Consider the following 21,080-nt stretch of genomic DNA (forward strand, 5'->3'; position numbering starts at 1 on the left):
CGTAAATTAGTTTTAGTTTACTTGCGTTTTGAGTTCATCGTTCATTTTGTAGGTAAATTATCAATTTTACATTTTATCAATAGATGAATCGGGTAACTGTGTCTTTGTTTTAAAAACATTTACTTCAACAGAAAGATGGCCAAAAGACATGGACATTGAACCATAGCGGCAGTTTATGAGCGCATTGGCAGTTGCCAAGAAAGGACGCCCTAAGATGATCGGGACAAAGTCGTTAGCGACTTTTGTATCGAGGATGACGAAATCAGCCGGATAGTAGAAATCCTGAACCTTTACCAGCACGTTTTCAACCACCCCCTTAGGATACTTAATAGACCGATCAGCTAATTGCAACGTCATTTTAGTGGGTTGCATCTCCTCTAGACCTATTTGTCTATACAAATAAAACAGGAGTAAGTTAACACTAGCCCCTAGGTCTAATAATGCGGTCGTCGTATAGGAATCTCCTAAGGTGCATTGTACAGTAGGACGACCAGGGTCCTTGTACTTAACAATTCCGTTATGTTCAGATAGAGTTGGGAATTGTTCATTTAAAAAGTCTTTTGGTATATTGGTCTTACGCCTAGTAGTACACAACTCCTTAAGAAACTTAGCATGGTGTGGTAGCTTTTAATAGCTTCGAGGAAGGGAAGGTTTATAGTTAGATTCTTGAAAACGTCCCTAATCTCCTCATAATTTGTATCCATAGTTAACATGGCTAATTTTTGTGGAAACGGTGGTTTCTCTCTATATTTAGCATATGTATCACCGGATGTTTAACCTTGGCTTTCTGTTTCTTAGGTTGTGTTATGTAACCGGGTACCTCTACGATTGGTAGGCTCTTGATTTCTATTTCGGTATCTAGTAAAGTAGTAGGTGTAGGGGGCTCTCGGTGGGGTAACTATAGACATAGTTACTTTGTTATCAACCACTCTGCCGAATCCGGAGAGTGGTGATGGCATTTAGCTCACCTACATTTTCATTTTCATTACTAGTATTACCGCCACCTCAAAGGCGCGTTTGTTATTTTAGAATTAGGTATCGCGTGACCTGGAAACACACCTTTGGGTTGGGCTTTATCTTGGGCCAACTATTGGCTTAAATTATTAACGGATTGTAGAAGCTGTTGGTTAGATTGAGCCATGGTTTGGAAGAGTTGTTGGCTCACCTGTATGAAGGTGTCAAGACGATCCGGTTGGGTGGGTGTAGTGGTCACGGGTGGTGTGACTGGAACTATTTTGCGTTAATTATTTATGGGCGGATTGTGATAGTTATTATTTACCGCAATGATACCTCTATTAGCATTATAATTATTATAACTACCTTGACCTTGTGCTTGACCTTGTCGAGGTTGCGCTTGGTTGTTATAATTATTATAATTACCCTGACCCAGTCCTTGTCGTGGTGGAGCTTGGTTATAACTGTCCGTTGGCCTAACATATTGATTATTGTACCCTGGAGGTGTGACTAGCTTGTTGGATATTTCTCTAACCGAAGTTGGCATTTTGTCTCCAAGGGGCGTTAGGTTCACTATTAATGGAACAAGAATGTTCATAGGCTATAGGACAGTGAGAGTCGGGATGCTCAGGACTCCAACAGAAACTACATGGATTGGAATTTACATTCATGACGGGGATAGACTTTTGTTGTACAGAAATGACCTCTACCTTTTTAGTGAGCGATTCGATTAGAGTTTTAAGCTCGGGATCGTGTTTCATCTCAAACATACCGGCGGCCTTAACTGTATTAGAAGAACTAGCGGAGCGGTGGATATCGTCACTACCCCCCCCAGTTGTTATTTCGCTTAGTTTGATCCTCTAAAAAATTATAAGCCTTCGAGGCTCCTTTACTTAGGAAACTACCCCCATTCATTATGTCAATGACTTCTTTATGGTGGTGTAGAAGTCTTTTGAAAAAGGCACGAACTAACGTGTCTTTCGCTAGGTTATGATGTGGACACTCTATAAGGAGATCGGTGAAACGATTCCAAGCATCTGAAAATGATTCATGAGGATTTTGTCGAAAGAAATGAATCTTGGAAAGCATCTCATCCGTCTTTAGGGGTGGGTAAAATGTTCCATAAACAAATTGAACAAGTTTAGCCCACGAGTCCACGCACGAATTACGCTTGGGCGCTTAACCAAGACGCCGCCTTTATCGGCTAAAGTGAAGGGAAATACCCCGAAGTTTAATTTGTTCAAAGACTCACCGTAGGATGGTGGAATGTTGTAAGAACTTGTTCAATCCTACGATATGTCGATAAGGTTTTTCATGGTCTAAACCATGGAAAACGGGTAACAAATTAAAATATTTGGGGATTCGGAAATCCCCACCGGGTCCGCAAGAACGATGCAAGATTTGGGGCTATCGCTCAAGGCTTTATAAAAGTCCGAGAGAGGAGTCTCTCCTTCGTCAGGCATTGTGTCAGGTAGAGTATGTGGAATAGTAGCTAGAGGTGTAATGAGTGGTATACTAGATAGGCGTGCTTGTTGACGTTGCCGTGTAATTACGTTAGGTGTTTTTGTTCGACCAGACCTTAATCTCACACAAGGTTAAGACCAAACTTAACTAAACACGACAGCCTCCAAACAATCCTGATATTCTAGTATAAACCTCTAACAGAAGATGCGAGGTGTTGAAGAAAGGAATACCTGATTGCGTCCTTGCTTCGCTTATGAATAGCGTCTTGTTTACGCGTGTTCAGTGTATATAACAAGTTAGAACACTGAAAAACTTGAAAAATCGAAGTTCGAAACAAACCTGTGGAAATCCGGCAAAAATCAGCTGAGGGCGCAGGTGCGCTTACTTTGGGCGTAGGTGTGCTCAGTGTAAACTTCGAGTTACAGTGTTTTGAGCGCGGCTCGCGCTCAACTTCCAGTAACTTTAGCGCAGTCGCTTTTGAAAGAAGTGCGCCCGCAATTTTTTTTTAGGGAAGTTTAATCTTTGAAAAAGACAACCCGGTTAGAATCGAACAAGGGTGGGTGGGTGAAAATGGGACTTTAAGAAGAGTACTTATACTACGAAAACAATGCGAAAATGAAACTAAGATGGCAGCGGCGCCATTTGATAACGGTAAAAAGAGTAGTTTTACAAATGACTAAAGCTCGTGAGAACTCTAAACGCTAGTAAAACTAGAACTATTTTCGTGTATCTAATTTATCAAAGATTTCTACTCTCAATCCTATTGAGATATAGTGGAGTAGATGATTCGTTCCACTCCTAGTTCTTTCACATGTAATGTTTTCTAAGTCTAATGATAGTTTTACCTACGAAATGAACGATAAAACTCAAAACGTAAGTAAAACTAGACGAAATTACGTGCCTAGATTATCAAAGTTTTCTACTCTCAATCAATTGAACTGATATAGTAGAGTAGGAAGTTCGTTCCACTCCTAGTTCTTTCACATAGTAATGTTCTCTAAGTATAAATAATCTTAACTAACCATCTAATGAGAGATTTATGAATTATAACTACGATGCAATTACCCACAAGATACGACTAATTAACTACGGAATGCTGCGTTGATTCTATGATAAGGAATTAGGGGGGATTGATTCCACCTTAACTCAACTTAACTTACTAACGAGGAATCGTCGTAATCCGAATTGAACTGCTACGCAGAACAATTGGTTCTTCCTAATCCCTAATTACACATGTACATAACACTTCTACCAATTCATAACTAGCATGTGAAGGATTAAACCCATTCTCATGGTGAATTAATCGTTTCTAGAGTGGAATAGAAATTACGACGACTCTACAATAATCGGAATCAAGTTTTCATCAAGGCTTCTCAACCCCCTCTAATGGAGGTTTAGCCGAGAATCATTCTGCAATCATTTCCATATGAATCTAAATTAAACATAATATCAAGATTCCAACTTTACTAATTTAACAAACGATAATTGAAATCTAATTAATAATTAAGAAATGATATTAACAAGAATTTAAACTAGATCTATAAATGTAATGACAGAAAACGAATTGAATAATAATAACTATTTTATTAACCTAATCAAATGAATAACAATATTTTAAAGGTTTAATCTAAAACAAGGAATGAAATGAAACTAAACTTAATTAAAAACAATTAAAACTAGATCTAGAAGCTATTCTAATGGCTACTTTCTATCCTGAGCTACTAGATATCTTAAGAGTTAAGTCTTCTTTGTTGATATGGAGGAAATCAGGTCCAAAATCGTGCATGGGCTTGGAGCTATGTTTTGGGCCAGAGAATCAGGCCCAAAACCCAATTCCTTCAATCCACAGACCCCTTTTTAGCTGGATTCGGCTTCAATATACTTTTTGTCTACTTCTGCTCCTCTGATTGAGTCAAGGCTTGGACCATTGGAAAGCTCTTTCTGAGCCGGTCGTTTTGACATAAGGTAGGCCCAAATCCGAGGTCTGAGTCCAAATATACTGGTCTTGAAGTTCTCACGACTTTGTAATCTTTTTTACGCCCGCGTGGACTTTGACTTTTCACCTTTTGACCGGGCTTTACAATGGCTTTGTCTTCTTGAATCTTGGCCTTTAATCACAGAACTCCTTAGCAACCAACCATTGCTCCTTTATATCATCAAAGTGGCACATTTCTGCACATAATTGACTTTGAAGCCTGAAACGCATAAAAACACGTAATCAGTATTAACTCTTAATTATTACTCACATAATTGGTCTAAAAGTATGATTATTAAGGGGTTAAAACTACAGTTTTGGGCTCTTATCATCAACCGAAAGGTAGCTGCAGGAGAAAGCTTCCAACTGGAAATGAGAACTCTTCAAAGCGAGATTAAGTTGTTAAAGACCCAACAAGAAAGCTTGATTAAGGTAGCTGCAGGAGAAAGCTTCCAACTGGAATTTGGCATTCTAAGCAAGGCAATTGCAATTTATGGCATTGAACATTCCCAATCTAATATGGGAAAACGAGCCCATTAAAGACCCAACAATACATGTTATCGACTAAGTTGTTCGTATGTTGTTGATATGATATTTTGATGTAATTTGTAAATTCATTTTGACATGTTATTTTGGTGTAATTTGGAACAAGTGTAATTTGATTTTATTTCTATGTTATTTGGAAATAATGTTAGTGCTTTTATTTGATTTGATTTGAAAATCGAGTGATCGACTAAGTTGATTCGGACGGCAATCGAGTGATTTGAAAATAATGTTGTCAATATGATATTTTGATATAATTTGGAATAAGTGAAATTTGATTTGATTTGATTTTACTTGATTTTACCCCAAACGACATGGTCAAGTCGTTTCACCTTTGAACCAAACGATGTGGGCTAGTCGTTTAACCTTGACACCAAACGGTTTGAACTAGTCGTTTGAGACAGAGCTATTTGTTTTTACACCAAACGATCTGAGCTGGTCGTTTGAGACAGAGCTCTCTGTTTTTACACCAAACGGTCTGAGTTGGGTCATTTGGCCTTTATACCAAACGATGTGGCTGGGTTGTTTGGCCTTTATACCAAACGACATGGCTAGGACGTTTGGACAAATTTTTTTTCAAATTTCATTTTTTTTTACAACACTTTCATATCCAAAAAACAAACAAATTCCACTTTCAAAGCATCAAATTCATATACCAACACATCAAATTCATATACACTTTCAAATTCATTTCAAAACATCAAATTCCACTTCAAATTCAATTCGAATACGCCATCAAATTCAAATACATCAATTTCCACATCAAATTCAAATACATTAATTTCCACATCAAATTTAATTCAAATACGCCATCAAATTCAAATACATCAATTTCCACATCAAATTCAAATCGAATATATCAATTTCAACTTCAAAATACATCAAATTCAAAAATACATAAATTACATCAAAATCTGAAGCCGCACTCAAAAATCAATTATGATAACTGTACCGCCCACCACTATACTTGCACCTAGTCAAGTTATACACCTCCTCGAACGGGAACCTTGCTTCTTCGGGAATATTATTCCCACCCAATTGCAGACCTCTCTCTAGCAATTGACTCGTTTAATCGATGACGTTGTTTTGTCAAAATGAGAATACAAAATAATTATTAATTACCGTTTTAAAAGGCCTTAACCAAAACATAATTAGAAAATCACAATACTCACAATCGGTGCATAAGATGAAACTGTCTCCAAGGAGAAATGGATAGGAAGCCGCTCCCGATTTACCAATTGAATGTGAGAATGACTCACATACCAGTCCATGTACTTTGAATGACACTCCCATGGATAAGTACAGATGGGTCCTTGATTGTTGGGTTGGATCACGTGATTCTGCCACGACTCCTAATATATAGGCCCAACAGTTGTCAATGTCCATTTCACTTTATACCCGCGTCCGACTACAATCCTGGTCTTGTAATTTGGTGTTGGAGGAGCTGCAGGTATAAATTGCACATGACCCAACTGACGCATGACCCTTGCAACACAGTAAATCTCTACAACGTCAAAAAAGCAGATCACTCCCTAAAAAAAGGCAATGTCATCGACTGGGCGTATAGCTCTGACATTATCGTATGAACACCAATCAACCTTAAACAAAATAAAATGTGTCATTAATCACATACTCAAATAATCAATTACTAAAAAAAAATTGAAACAAACTGAAATACTTACATTGAACACCGTAATATCATCAATTATCGCTCGTTAATACTGCAATGCATGACATGGGTTCTCATAGTGCACAACGCTAACTGCATGTCTAAGAACACGCGACCCAGGCAACTTATACTCCAAGTTTGGGATTGGCCTAAATAACGGGAAGTACTCATAGATCCACGCCTAGATATATACATACACAGTTAACATACTAATAGAATAATATAATTAACATTAAAAAGAATCTGCAAAATATTTAAGTTTTACGTAGAAAGAGTCGAAGCCGAAAACACCTTTCACCTTCGCTGCACGCGGTCCCAAGTCCTCTATATAGAAAGGCCAAAATTGCTGCACCCCATGCATACTCGCCGATCTCTTTGAATTTCAGCAACTTGGTCAAATAATAAACAAGCGTTCCAGTCCCAGACTTGTCGATGAAGATGGTACATCCAAAGAAAAATAGTAGATAAGCTCTTACAGCCCTTTGTACCTCTGCCAAAGTTGACACCTGCCCCTTTATATTCCCATCTTTATCCTTATCGCGGACCTTCCCAGCAAACTGGCTCCGCAGGAATTCCAGCCTTACCTTTAAAATGAATCGGCTCACGTCCATCTCTGCTTTAATCGCAGGCTGCGAGACACCTAGAGCACGGTGTAGGAGACTCTCCGATTGTTCACGGGTCAACTTCGTGTTCCTTGTAACTGCTCTGCCTCTAATTGCGACACCTAGGATTTGGGAGACATCATCCAAAGTCACAGTCATCTCCCCAAATGGCATATGGAAGGTGTTGGTCTCTGGATGCCACCTCTCCACAAACGCAGAGACCAATGCCGGATCTTGATGTTTGTAACACCCAAATACCAGATCATAAAACCCAGTCCTTTTATGTCACACCCCGAATTTCGACAGAATTTGGAAAAACAATATTTGTTCCCGACTCTTCGATTTTTTAGGTGTGATGCACTCTCAACTCCCAAAAACCTATAATCAGTTTAAATACGCGGATAATAAAAACCAAAAAAAATTTAAGATAAACAAAAAGTCCTATTCGTTACAAAAATTCACAAATCTGATTAAGTTACAAATCTCCTTTCAACCCTTTTTAGTTATAATTACAACTGAAAATATAAAACAACGTTTGTCTCAACTAAAATCTATTACACTTTAAGGGAAAACAAAACATATCCTGAATGCGACGCTAATGCAAATCACAAGCAGCAACCAACCTTCTTCAACATTAAACCTGTCAAGACTTATCAACTATGTTCATTTAATGAACACACCCGATAAGCAAACATGCAAATCGGGTCAACATTATAAACAATGCTGGTGTGAGTAGCCCTAAAGTACAATATATACTTATACATATATTTACACACTAAATAAGGCAGTTAGTTCCTCCACCGAGGCGCCTTAACATCCAACGAATAATATAACATCCTTAAGTACAATAATTAAGGTAGGTAGTTCCTCCACTGAGGCACCTTAGGTTCTAACTAAACTAATAACCAGCCAAGCATATTCTATACTTACCGCATTCCATGCTCAATTACGTGACCCACCCTTCTGCAAAACTACATACAATCATATATTTAAAGATATATCATTAACCCACATATTACCATAATTATATTATTTAAGGCTTTCTTTGCGTGTCCCTAAAATCACGCCGTATTTATGTTTTACCTAGTTTCCCTGGCTACCACAATTGCTTCCCAACGCTGAACATGTACATCCACATACATCCCCTCATATAATGCACCACTCCGCGCGCAATTACCCTGAGCGGGATGCCGCACACTAGGTAACCCTCACACGGACGCCATTATGTGAGTACTGCCACTATTCGACATAAAATATCGCGTGTCTCATTCTAATTTTGCGAATAGAATAATCAAGCCACTATTCAGCTATGCCAGAAGGGCCATTCAGATTCACTAAAACGCCAGAATGGCCAATCAAATTACTTACGCCCGAAGGGCCATTCAGATTCACTGAAATACCAGAAGGGCCAATCATATCACATACGCCCATCACAAAGACAAATCACATGAGTTGTGGTAGCTAGGTTCTAGGATTTTCGTTACGTAATTTATTCAGGTGTCATACCTTAGTATCTCATAACCATTTCACTCTATCACATGCCAAATAAATTATTGCACTAAACCACCATATTTGGAAAATCTCAATAATCATTCTTGTTCTATCTCATGCTAGTATACTTAATTGTACTGAAGTTCAACGTTTCTCGTTAGAATAAAAATCCACATTATCACGTGCCAATACTATTCATTACACGATATCCAAGCATCTCTATATCAAATCTCAAAACTTATTATTTCACGTGCCAATCATATATATATTGCACTACACCGTATAGAAGGTATCAAGCCTTCATAAATATTACAATTCATGTAAGTAGCAACTCATAGTAGTAATCAATCATGTAATGTATTCGTTCAATATATTTATGTGAACTCAATTCACCATCAGAGGCACGCATTATTTCCATTTGTGCACAATATAAATAGTATATAAAATAATCAAAATATAAGTCCATTCCACCAAATATCAAAATGAAACGACTTTAAAAAGAAATAATTAACAACTTAAGTCCAAATATCACGCATAATTATTCGAGTCCAAATCACAAGTCAGGTCAAACTGATCAACCATCAGAAAGCCCAAAACTAAAGTCCATGAATCTGAGTCCATGTGTAGTTTAATTCTCATAAAAACGTATATATCTAAGTCTTATTATAAGAATTTCCCTCTTGTTACGTGCCAATATTTATATGTTTTACACACTACTTACGTCAAATCTTAATTAGATAATGACAAACAAGGTTATACAATTTTTAACAATATTTTATTACTACATTTGTCCATATACTTAAATATGTGAAAATCTGGAAAAAGTCAACATTCCACAGTCAACGGTCAATGGTCAACGATCAAAGTCAACCTGTTATTTCCATGTTCAACAGGTTCAGGGTCATAGCATGGTTCATGTCTAAGGTCAAGGTGCATGGCTCATGGGCTCATGACTAAGGTAATTGTTAAGGTCATAGTTCGGACCTAACTAGCCAAGCCTATGACTCAACCAAAGATTCAAATAATGTTAGCCGGATCCAACATAAAAGCCAAACCAAAAACCGGCCCAACAATAGATTTAGCCTAACTAGAAATATCTAGAGGGAACAGATCCACTTAAAACAATAATGAACCAGCCCACCAAAAATAAAAGAAAACCGGCCCATGTAAACAAAATTAGAACATGCCCCAACCAAAAATAGAACCGGCCCAACTCAAAAGATTAATATCGGCCCATCACTAACAAAATAGAACTGGCCCAAAGGAAAACCAACTAAGCCCAAGCCCCAAGCCCAACAGGTCGTCTTCTCCATCAGCTACCACCAGCCACCAAATCGGCCACCACAACCTCCACTCATCACCCCTTTTCAACCAAGCGGTTGGACTCCTAAAGAAAAACCTGACATCTCTAATTCACACCAACACCGGTTTTGGCAACTGTCGAGATCACTCTCCAACAGATCTCGACCGCCATTGTCGGCTGTTCAAGCTCCCCCATAGCCCTCATCCCCTTAATCAAACCTCATAACCCCATCACCAACAATCCATTCAAATACACAACCAAAACCCCAACAACAAAGTTTGAATAAAACTGGGAGATTTCTTGTCGGCCGCCATTAACGATTTCTTCGAGCTTTGATAGCCCCTCTCCAGCACCCATCCAAACAACAATAACCAAACTTCAAAACTATATACACAAGTATATACAAGTTCAATCTAGAACATACCGGACGATTCTTTCCTTTGGGGATTTAACCACCATTAACGGGACCAAACAAGGTTCGACAGTTCAATAATTAAGCAAACACTATACTAACACTTAACCCATTTAACACTTCGACATTATAGCAAAATAACTACAGAAAAAAAGAATGAAACCTTAGACTCGACATTATAGCATAATAACTACAGAAAAATGAACGAAACCTTAGACTGTAAAATTTTGTCTGTATACCAGTAAATCTCTGGATTCCGTGAAAAAGAAAAACTAACTACTCACCTGTATTAAAAGCTCTACAAATCCCTCATAGTCCAAATCGCCGCGCTCCAACACTCTAACAATCATGCTTTTATCTCCGCCTCCATTTTTATTTTATTTTTATCTAAAAACTCTATTCTCCGGAAAAATATGTATATATACCTGAGTTTGAAACCTAAGCCCAACACAGACTCGGGCCCATAAATCAGGCCCACATATCCCAAATCCAATCCAACAAATTTTAAATAAATAAATAAATAAATACATATTTTAAATACGGGCGTTACATTTTAAGCTAATTTTCAAATCTATGAGATCTTTTGAACTCATTATTGATCCCATTGGCTTAACTTGAATAGATGTGGAACACACTTCAACACTCCGCGCTCCGCCTGAAACAACAAAGACTCAATGAGAATAAGCAAAAGGTTTTGTAAAGACAAAGGAAAATCAAGATACGAAGTCTATGATAATACCTTATTTTCCCAAACATCATGAGCCACATGCACAGAATAGTCATACAGAAGCTCTGACTCAATAGGGCCACCACCATATACACCTCGTGTGTACTCCAAATCATCCTTGGATTTTCTCACATAGTCTACCACTGGAGGTGCTTCGACTTCGACCGGTGTTTCAACTTCCATCAATTCTTCTTCGTCCAAATCATCATCCTCCTCTTCATCACCCTCTTCATCACAAGACTCTTCCCCATCATCTCCATCCTCACCTGAGTTATCCCCATCATCATCCTCATCATCATCAACTATACTCTTCCCACGATCCATTGCTATATTTACATTTACATCTAAATCTTTATCTACATCATCTAAATATTTATCTATATTAATCTCACCCTCACTCTCAGTTTCACTATCACTCTCACTCTCAGTATCTACATTACTCGGAACAACCTCATTGTGGTCCCCTCTATGCACTGAGGCCGAGGTGCCCGCACTCCTTTTCCTCTTCTTCTCTCCTTCTACATCACCTACATTAGGAGGATCATCATCTGTTTTTCTATCACCTTTACGGATTGAAGCCGTTGTTTTCAACCCCCTATCTCTCTTCTTCTCAGGCTCAGGCTCAGGCGCGTCACCGCAACCCGAAGAGGAACCGCCGCCACCAAACAACTTCTTTAATTTACACCCTTGAATATAGTTTTCGCTACATTCTTGATATTCTTTGACTGAGGACCCATTGTTACAAAGAAAAATAAAACAAGTACTAGTAACTATAATAAGTTTAATCAAATCTACACCTATGTTAGAAAGTTGGTCACAAGTGACCAAGTTAACCAAATGCTAAACATAACATAACATAACTTCAACCACCCCAATTTAGTCCCCTCTATCATCAACATCCAACAAATACCCAAACAAAAACAATGAAATACAACTACCAATTGAAACCAGGTACTTAAGAACCAACAAGTGCTCGACGAGTCTTGTAGAGAAAATTTGCAACAATTAATAAGTTACATAAAAAGCAGGAAGAGTTGGATACAACACTGGGAAAAACCATAACCAAATAAACCCAATTAAACAGTAAAATACAAGAGAATAATTCATACGTACAAAGTGGTAAGTCAATTATTTGAAATCAAAAGTTGCCTGTACCAATATAACATGTGATTCTAAAAGCTCAAACCATACTAAGAAGAATGAGAAACAAAAAACAGAGACAGAACAAAAAAAAAACATACACATATAACCTCCACTGTCCCAAATTACCCAACTAATGTGCATCCAGCATGCGTGTATTGATGGATCATGATTGAAATAAAACTAACTACTCTATCTTGACGTGTTAGATGGTTGTTTTTGCAATACAAAAGGAATAAGCTTCTATGATAAGCAATCAAGTCAATATAAGTATACTCATGCCCAATTCTGAGTTCTGAGTTACAGGTTTTCATACAAAACTCAACAAGCTAGTGATAGAATTGTAAACTAAAGTAACCAAAAAGCCTCACTGAAATAGCACAATTCATACTCCACGTCGATTTGAGATTACGACATGGTATAGAGGCAGATACTTTCTTTTTAATTTCTCCTTTTGCTAAAGGGAAAACAAAACTAGTGCTGCCCACACAAGTACCATTAGCTGTACTAGTTAGAAATTTGTCAATTTAGAGTTACTTAATCTTATGAACAACCACTAAAACATATTCAATGAGTTGATTTCCAGTTTTCACTGACAAAGCCACACGTGCACCCCAGTAGTAATAATTGATTAGAGAAAAAAAAAACCCCCCAGTAGTAATAAAACACATTGTTGGGGATGGTTGCCAAGGTTATCAACTGTAGGTAAACCATGAGTGCCACAGTATCTTTTTTTTTTGGTTGGCAAGCCTGTTTTAAATGAGATCAGTAACTCTTTGATGCTGGCAGGGTTCAAGCCCCAGACCTCTGGTATCATCACCCAAAGGTTTTACTGACTTTGCTAGTCGGCACAGTATCGCACTAGTTTACCTTGAAAATGCAGATCTAAATGCGGATTAAAATCGGTGCCACAATCCAAATGCAGATCCAATATCCAAATGTTGTCCTTGAATCCAAATGAAACTCGAATTAAAACGGCCTAGCCAAAATAAAACTTGAATTAAAACAAACCAGCCAAAATAAAGGTCGAAGGTTTTGAGTTTGCTTACCAGGAGACGACATCTTGTGGGTCTTGAATTAAAACTACAAGAAAACAAAGAAAACAAAGGTTTGGTTTTGAGTTTTTGAGGTTACAAAGCTCGAAGGGTTTTTTGGACTTGCGCGAGAGAGATGATACTGGTGGAAAAAGTTTTCCCGATTTTGCGATTTAGGTGGGGGGTGTATTGGGTTTTTTTTTGGGCTTGGACTGGAGGCTGCCCAATCCAATTCTAGTGGCACCCAATACAGGACTATTAATAATAAGTAATAACAAGTGGTGGTAGCTTTTTATGTACTCTTTCCATTTTGGCAATACAAATTATTAGGCAGTGTTAGGGAGTTTGCGAATTATTTGTGTTTAAACCATAGTTAGTGATTTCGATGGAATTTTTGGAATTCCGTCGAATATTTTGGTTTTTGAGAAATTCGAAATTTCGGATCAAAAGTAAAAAAAAAACTGAGTTTCGCTAATGTATTAGTAATATAACAGAATATGGGCCGGAATTTCAAAGTTTCCGAAATCTTTAATTGCGGTTTAAACACGATTTTTTTTTTAAGTATAATTGAAATTGAATAAAATGGCAATTCGAGATCGGACATAGTTCAAGTATGAAGCGTTCTAAATGGGTAAAGTTTGAGAATAATTCAGCCCAAAATTTTGAATTTTTCTAAGAAAATAATTAAATTTCTTTCAAGAAAATTCCCTATTTGTTAAGAGGAGATGTGTGGTTCAAAATGAATTTTGAGTTTTTTCATTGTCAAAATGTTTTAGAAGTTGATTATCGTTTGTTTCAAATAGATATCTGTTTTTGTTGCACAAAATCGACCAAATCATCATCAATTTATTTCATTTCGGATTTTCATGTTGCACTTTCGGTTCGTTTTGGAAGAGTTAGAGTTTATTTTTTAGTTTTCGAATTTCTATCTATTTAGATTTCTGTTTGGAGAAGATGGGATGAAAGAGAAATTTATAATATTACCAACAAATGGACCGGATGGGCTTTTGACTTAATTAAAAAAGTGTATGTAATTAAATTGGAACGGTGGGTTTTAGCCCAATCTCAATCATTCTTATTCATTCCGATGTGTAATCATTACAAGTTAAAAAGGGGCCCGTTCCAGTTAATTTCCACTACGACCCGGATTCTTACCCCTTTGCATGGCCCACTCTCTGAGAATTAGGCGGCAGATAAGGCACGTGTCATAAAAAAAAACAAGTCGAAACACGCTACAGACCACAACAATTTTTAGTTGGTAACCTCCGTCTGAAACTAATAACTCTCTATGGCAGCAAAGAAATTATCAAAAGCACTAATCTCCGAAGTACAAAAATGGGGCTGCTTAAAACAAACCGGGGTGAGCTTAAGATACATGATGGAATTTGGTTCCACACCCACTCAAAAACACTTACTTATCTCCGCTCAGTTCCTTCACAAAGAACTCCCCATTCGTATTGCTAGACGTGCCATCGAACTCGAAAGTTTACCTTATGGCCTTTCCCAAAAACCCGCTGTCCTCAAGGTACGTAACTAATGTTTTCTTACTTCATTATTATTATGTTTTTAACTAGTCGTAATATGTTTTTGTAGGTGAGAGACTGGTATTTAGATTCCTTCCGTGATTTACGACAGTTTACCGAGATTAAGGATACTAATGATGAGCAGGGGTTTACTCAAATGATTAAGATGATTAAAGTTAGACATAATAATGTGGTTCCTATGATGGCTTTGGGTGTTCAACAGTTGAAAAAAGAATTGAATCCCAAGATTTTGTATCAGATTCATCTCGATGAGATTCATCAGTTTCTTGATAGGTTTTATATGTCAAGAATCGGAATTCGTATGCTCATTGGTATATTTAATACTAGTACTAGTGTGTTTAATATTTTCTTGTTTATGTTAGTAGCTCAAGTTTTAATCTTGGTTGGAATGAACTCTCAGGGCAGCATGTGGCATTGCATGATCCTAATCCACCACCTGATTGTGTGGGTTATATTCATACAAAAATGTCTCCTATGGAAGTCGCGAGGAATGCTAGTGAGGATGCTCGTGGTATATGTTTAAGAGAGTATGGGAGTGCGCCTGAGATTGATATTTATGGTGATCCCAAATTCACGTTCCCGTAAGTTTTCGTTAGCTTTTTGTTACATGACACAGTTTTTTTACTATCAAAATCATTTTTCAGGTTCCTATGCAATACAGAATCAACTAGAAAATAAATTCATAGAATCTTTCAAACGCAAGATGGATTAGGCTATCTTTTCATTAACATGATAATGAATGTAAATTTGATTATACCATGGTTGTTATAGGCAAAAGATTAGATAAGATCTGATTTCGCTAAATAAAGGTCGATTGACATTAAACGGTGAAATTTCACCATAAAAGTTTCATTTATGGCCTTATTCAAACACATTGAGAGTTGAATATTTGACTTACTTCGGTTTGACTTCAAGCCGTCTGGGTTCATTTTAAAATTCTTCTAGTTTGGGTTGAGAATCAATTTGACCCAATCTAAAGTGTACAGTGTGACCGGTAGAGAAATTGAATCAAGTAGATAGTGTGTTGGGGTGTGAGCTAATCATACAACTTTTAACTTATTTGGGTCTACATTTGGGAGCCAAAAGTAAGTCAAAAGGCTTTTGGACCAAGGACTCATGGTACTTTGAGAAGGTCTTTGACAAGCTTACGGGGTGGAATGCTAAATAATTATTTGAAGGGATTTTACAAGTTTCGTGATAAGGATGAAGTGGGGTTAGGGTGCAAAAATGTTCCATCAATGCGCAAGGCATTACCGTCGAAGGGGTTGTGAAGGTATGGAGAGGAGAGGGAGCGACTATGGAGAAAGGTGATTGTGGAAAAATATTGTGAGGGAGAGAGTGTGGAGACCCAAAATTCCAAGCGAACCTTATGACTTCACTTTATGGAAGGGGAATACTATTGGATGGGATCAATTTAAGAAAGGTGTAGTCTATCATTTGGGAGAAGGCGATACTATCTCTTTTTGGAATGGTGTTTGGGTGAAATGGCAATACTATCAATTCCCAATTATCTTTGGTCTATCTTGTAACAAGAATAACCAAGTTTCAGATTACTTAACTAGGAATGAGAAGGGAGTGCTTAGTGATGTGGCATTGAGAAGGTATCTTAACAATTGGGAGTTGGAATATCTTCGTTACCTTTTTGTATGTCATTTATCCAGAGGAAGAACAATTTGTAGAGTACAATAGGACAGAGTTGAACGGGACTAAAGCAGGGTATTCACAGTAAAATCTCTACATGGAGTGCTTGCTAAACAGAAGGCGTTAGAGGAGATAAAAAAACCTGTGATCATTGCTAACTTTCCTTACAAAAAGATATAGGTGTCTTTCAATCCTGTACCGAGTGCTCTCTTTTGGTCTGTTTTACTTGGTTGGCATTTCTTTGCAGTATTTAAACAGCTGGGCTGATTATTGAAAGATGTATGAAATTGGATAAAGTATGCCCACCTTGGAGAGTGATGGAGGATTGGAGAAGGAAGTGGATCATCTTCTTGTTCTTTGTCCTATATCTAAACAAGCTTAATGAGAGCGGTATAGAGTTGGACAATGTTTGCACACACATTGTAGGGTTATGGAGGAGGAAATAACTAAAAACATTCTCTAGTTGAGTTTAGAATGTTTTTATTATGCGTTGGATAGCTTCGGGGACAATTAACTTATAGGATGATTGTCAATTGAATTCTAGAAATTTCTTCTTGTTTATCCCTCTTAGTCTCTTTTAACTCAGCAATTCTTCATCTTCTTTAGTCTCTTATTCTTTTTCATTGAACTTTACATTTTTGTTCTTCTGTTCTTTCCTGATCGTTATCTCCACATCTCATTCTTCTAAATCCCTCCTTTCTTCCGTGTTACACACCAGGGACTTTTGGAATAAAGTACTAGTTAACATGGCATGGATGTGACAATCCTGAGAAATTGAGAGTCCAGGAGACCAACAGTAAGGTGTTGTTGGGTGTTAATAGCTGTATGGCATTCACTTGTCCTGCGTAAGACCTTTGTTATGCACTTGTGTCACTCTCTAATATGTTTAGCATTTGGACTAAAATATTAACAAGTTCTCTTGAGCAGTAAGATAACTATTTGGATAATTTTAATATCAAATTGTATTTTCAACCTTAACCTTACAACAATGATACGTCCTTTCATATTGCTAGCCCAATCCGTATCATACCTGGCCTTCCTCTTGCCTTTGTGGGTGTGTAACTTGCACCAAAGTGCATGCAAGCTCATGAACACAGGAAAAAAGAAAAAGAAGGGGGGCTAGAATACCTTTTTTCTTGAAGTTGAGGAATTAAATGCATAGGATAGGGAAAAAATACAACAGAAAACAAGAAAAAACAAAAATAAAAATCAACTGGTCAAAATTTTCTCGTTGTTAAAGTCAATATTAGAATCTCTTTCTTCACCTCCATATTTTGTCATCTTATTGGATTGTGTACCAGGTATGTTCCCACACACTTGCAGCTTATGGTATTTGAGTTGGTTAAGAACTCTCTGCGTGCCGTTCAAGAGCGTTATATGGATTCAGACAAAGTTGCTCCTCCTGTTAGAATTATAGTTGCTGATGGCTTAGAGGATGTCACTATAAAGGTATGCAGTTGATAGTTGTTGTTGGTAGACTTCCTTGCAGTGAATCATTTATCGCTGTCTTAATTACCCAGTATGGGATAAATGACACACCAATGCATAACACGCTAATACCAACCATCAGTTTTCTGCTAGTATTAATAAAAAAATAAAGAAAAGGAAAAAATGTACCGAGCACTGTAATTGCAAGGCTAGCATCTCAACTTCCTTGCACTGAAATCCCAAGTCATGAGAAACCCCTTAACAATGGGTTATACATACAAGAGACAGAAAAATAGGCATGCATGCCAACATTTATATTCTGACTTCAGCATTAGTTTACATGTACTATAATATTTCTTTCTTTTGGTTTCATAGATTTCAGATGAAGGCGGTGGAATAGCAAGAAGTGGTCTTCCCAAAATTTTTACCTATCTTTATAGTACAGCTAAAAATCCATTGGACGAGTTCTTAAATTCTGATTCAACTGATGCAATGACAATGGCCGGATATGGATATGGACTCCCTATAAGTCGGCTTTATGCTCGATACTTTGGAGGCGACCTGCAAATTATCTCCATGGAAGGATATGGTGAGTATAACCTCTTTTGTATGCTGAACTAAAAGTAACGTCAGGACATATTTAAGGTTTAACTGTGAACCTGGCCCCACCTCATTGATTACTTCGTTGTCATTTGCACCATGTTACTGTATTTGAACTTCATCATTAGCCTGGCGCTAGGGTGAGGGTGTGGCCACCTTGTCAGCCTGAGCATTACAACTAGTTGAGCTTGCCTGTGTTCTGCAAGTTTACCCCACATCATGAACCTTGTCAGAGTTTACCCCACCAAGTTTCTCGCCCTCAGTTGATTTGTTCCTTTTTCCACATCTCTTTCTCTGGTTTCTTGAGATCAGTTTCAAAAAAGTGAAAAAAACTTTCAGGTTTGTCAATAGCCTTCCTATCATTTGATATTTCTTCGTTCTTTTCTAGGGTTTCCTTGAAGATTCTGCAGTCAGTCCTAAGGTAGGCAAAACACTTGCAATGATTGCAAAAGTTAGCCAACTTGCTGGTTTGAACTCTTTGCCAAAATTTGACACATATTCCCTTAACTTTGACTTAAACCTTTGCTGGAATGTTTTGAGAGAGATTTGTGTCCACACAAATACTTGCATAGTATCCTAGAGTTCTTTCTGCCCTAATTCCATCAATATGCAGATGGGTTAGTAACACCTTCCCCATAAAGGTTGTGCCTTGACCTCCCAATGTTCAAGACTTTAATCAATTCAAAAGTGGAAACTTTCGTCCCAGAGTTGAATCATATCTCAGAAAGTAACTAAATGTTTAAAAGAAGTAAAAAAGAGTCTTTTCTGAAAATGCCTAAAAGTTAGAAGGCCAATAATCTATAGAGAGAAATGCAGAGATTCTCTCACCAAAATTCTGTCTGTTCTTTGTTTTTACTTATTTTGGTTTATGGAACCTTTAGTTTCTTGTGCTGTTTGCTTATTTTGCTGTTTGAGTTGTTTCTCAGTTGGATTTTAGGTTTTTGCCTTTTTGGGTACTTATGGGTGTAAGAGGGTTATGGGTTATATGGTCTTAGGTGTTTACTAGGAAATCCTAGCAGATATCAACTGGGCTTGTGCATTCGCTCCAGCCTAGCTGGATGAACTGGGACCTATGTGGTGTGTCAAACTGGACATCCTTTATTGGCCACATTTTCTATTTCCTGGGGATCCATGCAATGGTAAAAAGTGAGTTTCTCTGTTTCCCTTTGAGACGATGTTGGTTCCTTTTAAGTCCCTTTGAGATGATGTTAGTTCCTTTTTAAGTTTTAAAAGAGAATCCTCCACAAAATAACAAAAAGATGAATTGTTCATTGAGGTCCAAGATCTCAGAGAGGTTTGACTCATTATTGCATTACCCATGACAGTAAATGAATTCTCTGTAATTTATTCCGTCTGTTAAATTTTTGCTCCATAAAGAAATGTTTTTATTACATATAATTAAAGACAATGTGAGAGAGTGGTTTACACCACATGACCAATTACACTACATGGCCAACTTCGTCCTTACAAGGGTATCAGTGGTTAGGGTGTGATTTGGGCTATCACACCACACAATTTCGTGACAATTCATGAATGAAGTAACAAAAGAGTTGTTCTTAGGTGTATTCGGACGATTTTATTTTGATTAGTGGTGCTACAGTTCAATCCTACTTCCTACGAATTATAGGGGTTAATGCTGAAGGACATATCCTATTTATTCTAGTGGTAGGATCTCTAAGTAAGTTGATGTCGATTGCTAAAATTTCAACTAAATGACTTGTTTGCTTGATATTGAATCTGCAGTAAATGTTACTAATTACGTGAACATATTGTCCAAGTTCCATATTCAACATTAGCTTGGAAACAAATACCATAGCTAGTGTTATCAACTAGATTTATTTTTTCAGTGGAGTGCTTCTTTTAAATCATGCTTTGTTATGGATCTTGGTCTGCTTTACACACTTGACATACCCTTATATGCACCATGACAGGGACAGATGCGTATCTTCATTTATCTCGTCTGGGAGATTCACAAGAACCTTTGCCATAAGTCCATGCCTTGACGGACTTACCTGGGATCTGAGACTCTATACTTGGAAATAGAAGGGATGCATTCTTACTGGTAACGGAGGCATGGGTATCAAATTCTCTATATGGTGTAATTACAGACTACTGAAGATAGTATAACTGGGTCTGTCATTATCTGTAGAGAAAATTAGGTACTAGGCTCTTGTTCATTCTTTTTTTTATCAATCTTCTGGTTACATGATGATAACCATTCATCTGAATAACATTGTAAACACCTTATAAAGGATTTTCATTTAGTTCTGTACAAGCAGGTTCAATCTTCGCGCACATTATGAAAACATTTCTGTAAGCATTTTCTTGTTTAAATGATTGATACCTCGTTTTAAGACATGTGCAAGCTGTATACCCAAGGATATAATAGATCTCTGCATTTAATTAGAAACATTGCAGATGGCCAAGTAAACTTAAAGAGTGAGACTCGAGGACACTCTTCTAGAAACCAAACTTGTGTTAAATGAAATGGTATTGTGATCAGCGGAGTCTTTCTGAGGAAATCGCTCTTCTCTGAGGGATTGACACTTATCT

The 21,080-nt window shown here is 37.4% G+C and overlaps 1 protein-coding gene across 1 annotated transcript; it reads left to right on the plus strand.

The window, feature by feature from the left end:
* Window positions 1-14,510: 14,510 nt before the first annotated feature.
* Window positions 14,511-20,885, plus strand: PDK (pyruvate dehydrogenase kinase). The gene is made up of 6 exons (XM_086588774.1): window positions 14,511-14,839; window positions 14,908-15,169; window positions 15,259-15,439; window positions 17,801-17,948; window positions 18,303-18,516; window positions 20,459-20,885. Exons 1-6 carry the CDS (start codon window positions 14,603-14,605, stop codon window positions 20,515-20,517), a joined length of 1,101 nt encoding a protein of 366 aa, XP_086444900.1. The 5' UTR covers window positions 14,511-14,602; the 3' UTR covers window positions 20,518-20,885.
* Window positions 20,886-21,080: the final 195 nt, after the last annotated feature.

This window comes from Coptis chinensis, chromosome 2 (assembly GCF_015680905.1).
Source record: "Coptis chinensis isolate HL-2020 chromosome 2, ASM1568090v1, whole genome shotgun sequence".
NCBI lineage: Eukaryota > Viridiplantae > Streptophyta > Magnoliopsida > Ranunculales > Ranunculaceae > Coptis > Coptis chinensis.

Bases quoted from the DNA above. Each gene is read 5' to 3' on its own strand.
- PDK (XM_086588774.1), top strand. From the start codon at position 14,603: ATGGCAGCAAAGAAATTATCAAAAGCACTAATCTCCGAAGTACAAAAA. The intron at 14,840-14,907 runs GTACGTAACTAA...ATGTTTTTGTAG, and splicing joins AAAAACCCGCTGTCCTCAAG to GTGAGAGACTGGTATTTAGA. The intron at 17,949-18,302 runs GTATGCAGTTGA...TTGGTTTCATAG, and splicing joins TAGAGGATGTCACTATAAAG to ATTTCAGATGAAGGCGGTGG.